This window comes from Andrographis paniculata, unplaced genomic scaffold (assembly GCF_009805555.1).
Source record: "Andrographis paniculata isolate CXL003 unplaced genomic scaffold, ASM980555v1 Contig9END, whole genome shotgun sequence".
NCBI lineage: Eukaryota > Viridiplantae > Streptophyta > Magnoliopsida > Lamiales > Acanthaceae > Andrographis > Andrographis paniculata.
In genome coordinates, this window is record NW_026137639.1 from 1,471,830 (window position 1) to 1,481,702 (window position 9,873).

At 29.5% G+C, this 9,873-nt stretch overlaps 1 protein-coding gene across 1 annotated transcript; it reads left to right on the forward strand.

Moving 5' to 3' along the window:
- Positions 1-2,672: 2,672 nt before the first annotated feature.
- LOC127244058 (stress-response A/B barrel domain-containing protein At5g22580-like) lies at positions 2,673-3,376 on the forward strand. Its single transcript, XM_051264357.1, has 2 exons — positions 2,673-2,892; positions 2,967-3,376. The coding sequence occupies exons 1-2, from the start codon at positions 2,759-2,761 to the stop codon at positions 3,169-3,171; spliced, it is 339 nt and encodes a 112-aa protein (XP_051120314.1). The 5' UTR covers positions 2,673-2,758; the 3' UTR covers positions 3,172-3,376.
- The last annotated feature ends 6,497 nt before the right edge of the window (positions 3,377-9,873 follow it).

A 9,873-nucleotide genomic window follows, 5' to 3' on the forward strand; every position in this document is an offset into this window, starting at 1 on the left:
CAACGTGTCTGATGTTATCATCACCCTATTCCCATGTCTCTCTATATATTTATAGCCTACCTAGTAAGAAGTAAGCTCAATAATGAAGTACTATAATCTTTTCACATCATTTTTATTTTATTTTTTTTTATTATTATTATTATATTTTTTTATGATTTGAAAATCCACCGTCGTTATCCGAAAGTACGTACTGAGTAAACTCCAGGTCGAACCTAATACCCTGTAAATTAGGCCCGACAACAAGTCACACCGGACCATCCCTTACGAATTTATATTTTGAAACAGTCAAGAGTGGCGGTAGGATAGCGATTCTTTTATCCGATTGTTACTACTCCCTCCGTCCTAAAATTATAGTCTGGGCTGGATTTGACACGGAATTTAAGGAATATTGATATTATATAGATAGTGGGTAAAAAGTACAGATAAAAGATTTTTTTGTCCTTATTAGTGTATTAGTGTAAAAAGTAGTGGAAATTGTGTAATAATAATGGAAAAAAAGTAAATGTAGTTTTATAATAATATGATTATTTATGAAAATGAAACTATTGTTTTGGGACGGACAAAAATGGTAAACAAGACTATTGTATTGGGATGGAGGGAGTATTATAATACTATCTCCGTCTCACTTAATTTGTCCATTATTTTTATTTTGATCTGTCTCACTTAATTTATTCTTTTTCTTTGAAATATAATTATACATTTTAATCGTATTTTAAATTTATAATTTATAATCTTTTTATTTTAATTAAATTATTTAGTCATTGTATTTTTAATTTATAATTATTTTTGTTTAATCATAATCATTTTTATTAATATATTTATTAATTATTTATTAATTATAGAATTTTTAATTATTTACTAATATTTACTGTACATTATGTGCTAATAAATATGCATAAATATATATATGTACTATTAATTTATATGTAATTTACATATAAATTAACAGGATATGACATATAACACCGACTTGATTTTAACACATTATATAGTACTTTTTTAATCTTTGTTCCTTTTTCTTTGTATGTCTTATATAATTTATCTTTTTTTTAAAAAAAAATATAATTATACATTTTAATCATATTTTAAATTTTATATTTATAATTTTATTAATTTTAATCAAAATATTTAATTATCTTAAAATATAATTATTTTTGTTAATATACATTTTAATTATTTACTAATTATATCTTACCTAAATTTTCGTACCTACCGTGATAAATCCAAATTATCTATGACGAAAGGAGTCTTGTACTACATACTTATAAATGTGAACATACAATATATACTTGTATATAATATTAGTAGGAAATCCGTGTGAACGGTCTTTTTATATTTTATATTTTTATTTATTAATTTTTTTTATATTTTTTGTTAATTTTATTCTATTTAATTTGTGTAGAAAAAAATATTATTTAACTATTAATCTTTATTTACTATCATTATTACTATAAAAAATATACTGTATATCATATTTTCTTTAAATATATATATATATATCAGACAAATATAAATTATAAATAAAATAGAAAAAATTAGCGTGAACATAAAGAATTAGTATTATATAATTTAGATAAAATTTTAATTCAAAATTTATAAAATTTTATAAATAAATTCGAAATTAATCTTATTCAAAAATTAAACTCAATCATAATTCATAATTAGAAAAAAAAATCTAAAAAATTATATAAATAAAAAAAATTAATTTTTTTATGAGATTCAAAATATATGTGTATATTTAGCACTTTATTCATATTTGAAATAACTGTTATTTTTTTAGTTGTAATAATTTAAAATTTAATCAAATAAATTTGTACGCATAATATATAGATAAATATTTTAGTTGTAAGAAGAAAAAAGTTTTGGCACCGGCCTCAAGATATATAATATATAGATAATATGTGTTTTATTAACTATAATTATATGTAAGTATATGTGATGTTTATTTATTTTATATGTGCTTAATGAAGGCAAATTCGTATCATGTGATTTGCTCCCATGACCACAATATTTCTTGTCTTTTTTATTTTATTTTATTACTCAATCTTTAACTTTTAAAAAAAATCATAAAAAAAGGGAGAAAACTTTATTAATATGTTTGTTCAGAATTTGAATTTTTTAAGTTCTAAATAATAAAAAATTGAATTTTAATAATAATATAAATAAATATTAACTTATTATTTTAAATATAAATTAATTATTAATATAATACAAAATAAAATTTTAAAAATATAAAAATATTCAAAATCCGCTTAAAAAAAAAGAAAAAAAAAAAAAAAAAAAGGAGAAGTCCTTTTACAAAGGGGTAATGGGTAGTGGGAGTTAGGCCCCTCCGTTGAGACAATGGGAAATGGCAGTCAGTATCACCACACAACCAAAATCGAAATCATATATTCTAGACAGCGAGAGTGTCCCCAGCTAAACACAGACTCACTTCGGGTTTATCTGTTATACAGCTCGTCTAGTATGATTTGTTTTGTTAGATTTAGTTTGTACGGTATTAAATTTGATTGAAAATTTATTTAATGCAATATTTTCAGATAGCGATTGTAATTCTCAAATTATCAAAATATATATATATATATATATATAGTGTCAAAGCACACTAGTCAAATAATCGCTTGTGAATTTTCATATTATAAAATATATATATATATATATATATATATAACAGCACAACCCATCCATCCCATCCTTTTAGGAGGTCAGTAGCTCACAACACTGCAGTCTGCAACTTACTTGCTAGTGAGATCATATCATGGCTTCTGCATCTGGTAGTGAGTTCAAGCATTTGGTGCTGGTGAAGTTCAAGGATGGCGTTCAAGTGGAAGAGGTGTTGAAAGGAATGGAGAAGCTTGTTTCGGAAATGGACACCATCAACTCCTTCTTCTGGTCTCTCTTTTCAATTAATTAATTAATTATTAACTGGTGATGAACTGAATTGGCATTGGCATTGGCATTGGCAGGGGTGAGGACATTGAGAGCCAGGAAATGCTGAGACAGGGATTCACGCATGCTTTCCTCATGACATTCAGCTCCAAGGACGACTTCTCTTCCTTCCTCGCCCATCCAAGTCATCTCCAATTCTCATCCTCTTTCTCCGCCGCCATTGACAAGGCTCTCCTCCTCGATTTCCCTGCTGTCACCGTCAAACCGCCGCCGCCGGCTTAATTCCTTCTTACATTGTTATTACCGCTACTGCTATTACAGAGCTGCGCGCACGCAATAATAATTCTTAGTATTTTATATTTATATATATATATATATACACTCGCTTTGCTTTGCTTTTTTTGTGTTTTTTTCCTTTCCGTTTTGTGTGATCGAGAACTGTCTGTGCGTTTCTGATTAATATGTCAAAATCTGCTTTAATTCTGTTTCTCTGCTTTTCAACTTTGATGGAGTACAGTCTCCATTTTCATTATCGTTAATTTTCAGATCTCTGTAACTGTAACTGTAACTGTAAGAATGCAGAAGCGCTTCTTCCTTCAGCTCCTCCTCGGATTCTTCGTCATTCTGTTGCAGGATTCGTCCTTGTCCGCAGACGTTTGTGGGGTATAACGATTGAAGAGCCTCTTGAGTCTGAGTCGAGACGAATGGTCCTCTCCTCTGCCAATCGGACAAGCTCTATATGAGATTTCCTCCATTGATTATGCGAAAAAAGCTTCTGAGTGCGAGAGATTCTGCATCCAACTTGATTATACCATTTTCTCATCTTCTAGTCTACTACATACACTCATAACTAATTAGTTAAATTTAATAATCATGATATGTAATGTAATGTTTATTATGTTGTGATGTTTGTTTTTGTGACTCTAAAGGATAAGGTAATTTCAGAAGGTGGTCCGACGAAGAAGAAGAAGAGTGGCTGCTGTTAGGGGCGGAAATAGGCCGGTCAGACTTTGGCTAAATAAGTTTGGCATGTTTTAAAAATATATAACCTGAGTCTGGCCTAAAGTCCGAAGAAAAAATATTTTAAAAGCCTAAGTCTGACTTTTTTAAAAATCTGGCATGGGCTACGAGTCTGTTTAAAAGACTACATAATAATTTTTATTATATTTTTATAAATTTAATATTATAACAAAAAAATAAAAAAGATACAATTATTTACACTATATATAAAAAAAATTAAAATTATGTTTTTTCAATGACAAAAATAATAATTTTAGTTTGTCCTATAAAGTAAAATATATAATAGTAATAGTTTGCAAAAATATATATATTATAATTCATAAAAAATAAGAAAATAAAAAAATTATTATTTAGAATTGCAAGTTTGCATATACCAAATAAAAGCTAATAGAGATCACTGTATAATGATATTAAAAGTATATATATTTTACATCAATTTATTTTCATTGAGTTGATTATTTTTACAAAAGAAGACACACAACAATTAACTAAAAAGTAATATTGAAAAATTCTACAAAATATTTAAAAATTTAATAACATAGCTCCACCATGCACAAGAATTGAGACTATTTTAATTAGGATAAATAAAACAAAGAAATTGTAGGAAAAAACAATATGTGTCCAACAACAGTTCATATATTAAAATTTTAAATTAGGATAAAAATTATTTTATTTATTTTTTATTTTTATAATAAATTTATAATTAATTTTTTTAAAAAAATATTATTATATTTTTATATATCATTATTAGATATAAAATTATTCTTAATCTATAGTAAAGAGAAAATATTTTTTTATAATAATAATAATATTATTATTATTATTAAACAGGCCTGACTTGTTTGATAAAAATACTTTTTTTGTAAATCTAAGCCTACTTTATTTAAATAAAAATGCTTTAATAAAAATTTGAATCTGACTTTTTTAATAAATAGATCAGATCAGGCTTTGTGCAGGGCAGGCTTTGCTTGACAGGCCGCCTGACCTATTTCCGCGCCTAGCTGCAGTGGCTTCGTAGTGTTGTAGTAATGTTATTTGGCTCTTTCGAGAGTAATAATAATAATAATAATAATAATAATAATAATAATATAATTTTTTTTTTAATTTTAACTTTTAAATTTATTTTTTAATTTTTTAATTTTTTTAAATTTTTTAAAAAAATCATTTTAAATTTATAAAAATGAATTTTTTTTTATAATAATAATTTTTTTTAATATTTAAAGGATAATAATAAAAAATAGAGTTATGGTTAGAATAAAATTATTGTAGTAGTTGTATATAATTGATAAATTAGAGATGACTTTCGAAAATTGAAGTTTTTATTTAACTGGATTTTATATAAATATTCCGTCTATTTTTTAATATACTATTTGATATTTACATGCAATTTTAGGCCATTGGATTTTTTGTTATAAAATGACAAATTTGTCCTTAATTTTATGTATATAAAATGAAAGAGTAAATAAAGTAAGAGTAAAAGAGTAAATTTTGTGTATAAAAATAGAAAAATGACAATAATTGTTGGATATTCCAAATGAGAAAATAAGACGTTAGTTTGTGGACTGAATGGAGTAGTTTTTAAGTGAATAATATATAATATTTTATAGGAATTATGAAAATTGAATTGGAAAAAACTTAAAATAATTGGCAAATATGCTTCGTTCTCGTAAAAATGAAAATGAAAAGAGAGCCTAATGAGTAGGCCCATGGTTGGTAGGATGGGATAGGATTCGTCTGTATGTTCTTTGTGTTTTTTTTTTCCAAGAAAATATTTATTTCTTATTTTTATTATTATTATTTTTTAATAGGATTTCTCTGTATATATTTTGATTTTTTTTACAAGAAAATATGTATATATATTTTTTAATTATAGCAAATGTTTTAAATATATTTTTTAATATTATATCTATTTATAAAAATATCATAATTACTTACATTTCAATCTATCATTTTTTTTTATTTTATTAATTTAATTATATATTTTCCAAAAAAATTATTAATTAAAATTAATATATATTTAATTTGATATTTTTTTTAAAAAAGTATTTTGATGAATAGTAGAATTTTGGTGAAATTTAATTAAAGACCACGCATGCGTGTGTTTACTTGTGGATTTTTTTATCCCATTCTTATTATTTCAATTTTTTTTTTTTTTAAAAAAACTATCAAATCAAACACTTATTATTTATTTATTATATTGAACTAAAATATCATTTTACATTCAAGGATCACATTAATACATATTTATATCGTATCAAAAAACTATTTCAATCCAAAATTTACTATTCAAAACCAAAATCTAAAATCAAAATCTTACAAGCAAACACACCCATAGTGTTTTAGATAAATTACATTGTGTGACGGAAAATTGAAGTGTGTTTGGTTAGCAATTGAGTTTTTTTTAGTTGAAAATTGAGTTAAAAATAATTTATTTAATTAATATTTGATTTATAAATATAAATATATTTCATACGTAACAAAATTTTATATAAGATAAATATAAAGAATATAATCTATATTTATAATTAATATAAACTAATTATATAAATAAATGAAGAGTTTTATATATATATATATTTTAAAGAGTTGTAAGAAATAAAAATTTTAAATGACTCTAATAGAACCTAATATTTAAAAGAAATTATGAGCTTAATATCAATGAGTATTAAAGCGGTAACCAAACAGAGTGCATTTTGTTTATGGGTTTGGTTTTTTTTTATTATAAAAAAAAAATGAATTTGAATAATTGTTTAATATAATATAAATAGATATTGATGTGATGTTTTGAATTGAAAATAAATTTGTAAGCTCGTCGGAGTAATCAAATGTTGTTGCAGGGCATTCTGGGCCTGTTCATGGGCCTGTGTGCAGACTTATGAGCTTTGAAAGCCCATATTAGTAGGCCCAATAGTTAGACTTCTCAAACTGTTGGAACCTTTGGTTTTGATTTGTCTAAGTAATTGAAAATTGAATTTTTCGAATCACGATATTAATTTGTATTTTTTGTTTTGATTTTTTTTTTTTTTTTCGTTTCAATTTTGACACTTTCAATTCAATAACCACCTGTTTATATTTATTTTAATTTTTTATTTCGTAAATTTTATAATTCAATTTTATTTAAGAATCTATAATTTTAGTTTCGATTTTTATCTAGATATACATTTATTTTTATAAAAAATTATATAAATAATCAGTCACATATAAAGTTAATAGTGTGTTTGAACTTGATAATTAAAAATGCTTAGATAAATGTTAATCTCTTTATTTCAATCTAAAATAGAATTTGAGGTTGGTAGTATATTATAGATGCGTTCGTTTATAGGATTTGATTTATATATATAATTTTTTATCTCAAAAATATAAAATTAAATTTTTATTTTTTTATATTATATTAAAAATTAATTTACATTCTGTTACGTACGAAATTTAGAATTAGGTTAAAAGCCCAAGGTAAAAAGAAGGATGGACCTGGCAAGAGTTGATTGAACTGACTGAGGGGTACCATGAGGAAATCAAGGAAAAAAGGTTTATTACTAAGGAAAGTCCTCAGGTCGGAAGGTCTTCAGGTCGGTAGGTCCTCAAGACGGAAAGTCATTAGGACGGAAGGACCTCAGGTCGGTCGGTCCTCAAGACGGAAGGACCTCAGGTCGGAAGGTCTTCAGGTCGGTAGGTCTTCAAGACGGAAAGTCATTAGGACGGAAGGACCTCAGGTCGGTAGGTCCTCAAGACAGAAGGATCTCAAGTCGGAAGGTTTTCAGGTCGGGAGGTCCTCAAGACGGAAAGACCTCAAGTCGGAAGGTTTTCAGGTCGGGAAGTCCTCAAGACGGAAAGACCTCAAGTCGGAAGGTTTTCAGGTCGGGAAGTCCTCAAGACGGAAAGACCTCAAGTCGGAAGGTTTTCAGGTCGGGAGGTCCTCAAGACGGAAAGACCTCAAGTCGGAAGGTTTTCAGGTCGGGAAGTCCTCAAGACGGAAAGACCTCAAGTCGGAAGGTTTTCAGGTCGGGAAGTCCTCAAGGCGGAAAGACCTCAAGTCGGAAGGTTTTCAGGTCGGGAAGTCCTCAAGGCGGAAAGACCTCAAGTCAGATGGTTCGCAAGTCGGGAGGATTGGCGGTCGGACCCATACTATTGTAGATTGGTAGTCGGGCCAAAAGAGCGGAAGGTCTGTGGTCGGCTCAAAGAGTGAAATATAGGGATAATTTTGGTCTGCTGAGGACGCGTGTCAGCATGAGAAGGGTTGGAAGACGGTTTGGAAGGAGACGTTGTAACCGTTCGGGTGACGGTTTTCGGTACGGTTTCCCGGAGAATATTTAAAGGCTTGGATAATCATTTGGCAAGGCATCTTCAATCAACTTCAACAAAGCAAAGTCAGATTTGGGGATCACCACTTTAAATTTCAGTCTTTTATTTTCCAGTTTATTTTCTGTACGTTACAGTGTTTAGAGATTCCTAATCTCAGGCACTAATTAATCAAGTTTAAGGATATTTTTCATATCTTTGAATTTTACTTTATTTTTGTTGAAAAAATACATCAACAAATTGGCGACCACAGTGGGAGCAAGACAAAATTGCTCATTCCAATTCCGGCGATAATTTCATACGTCTTAGATCCGGCCGAATCATCGGAAGGGTTATGGCAGGTTCACAACCGCAAGCATCTTCGACACCGGTGGGAGAATCCGTTCCACCACCCATTGTGCCAAATGCCGGGGAAATCCCACAACCACCAACTGATTGGTGGTCTTATGTTCAACAAATGAACAACCAGCATACCTTGGTTATGCAGAATATGTTGCGTGAGCAACAAACGAACATGTTGCGTGAGCAACAGAGTCAGTTGCAGAACATGATAGATCAAGCACTGTCAAGGGTTAGTCTTCAACCCACTCAAACGCCACCAGGAGTGTCACCGTCCAGACCACAGGCAAATTTCGCAGGGCCATCATTCGTGGATAGTACATTCCCAAGTGCCACAAATCCCAACCGAATGGATAGGGGAAAATCTCCTTTGACTTTTCCCAACAATGTTCCACTGGGACCAAGGGTTACCAATCCGCAGCCGAGCAATACAAGGGAGGACAGGCCTGAAGGATATATACATGATCCTATTCATATTCCTGTGCAGGATCCGTTCCATGTTCCTGATCATCAACGCTTTCATGTAGATCCTGACGAGATTGCACATATATTAAGGGATCAGTATGGATTAACTCCTCAGATGGCTAACCGCCCTGCATATCAGAGACCTTTCCCAGAAAGGATCATTAATGAACACCCTCTCCCAAGGAATTTTCGACCACCCGACTTTCATGCATTCTCAGGGGAGGACGGATCTTCCACCATAGAACATGTTGGTCGGTTCACAGCACAATTAGGAGAAGTTGGCAATAACCCTTTTTATAAGTTACAGCTGTTTGGTTTATCTCTTACTAGAACGGCGTTTTCGTGGTTTGTAAGTTTGCCTCCAGGACAAATTCAGACATGGGAAGGACTGGAGATGGCATTTCACGCTAGATTCTTTAATCCTTTACCAGTTGTTTCTTTAACTGATTTACTTGAATTGAGACAGTATCCAGAAGAAACTGCTTCACAGTTTATAGAAAGGGTGCGATTGATGAAGGGACGATGTCCTACGGTAATCAGTGAGAAAGAGATGACCAATTTAGTGGTCCGGAATATGCATAATCGTTTAAGAAAGGCACTCACTGCCCTGGATGTTGAGGATTTGGCAAGTCTTGCATCCAAGGCAGGACGTCTAGAGTCTTTGTTCAGAGAGGAAGATCAGCATAACAGGCGTAATAGAGGCCAACATATGGCGAGTATGGGAACAGAAACATGCGACTTTGATTTTAATCAGTCAGAAGAGATGGCAGCCGAAATCCTTTCTGGAAAACCGTATGTATGTCCTAAATTGAAGCCAGTACCAGGATCTGAAGGAAAGGAGCAACCGACCTTTGATAGTTCGAA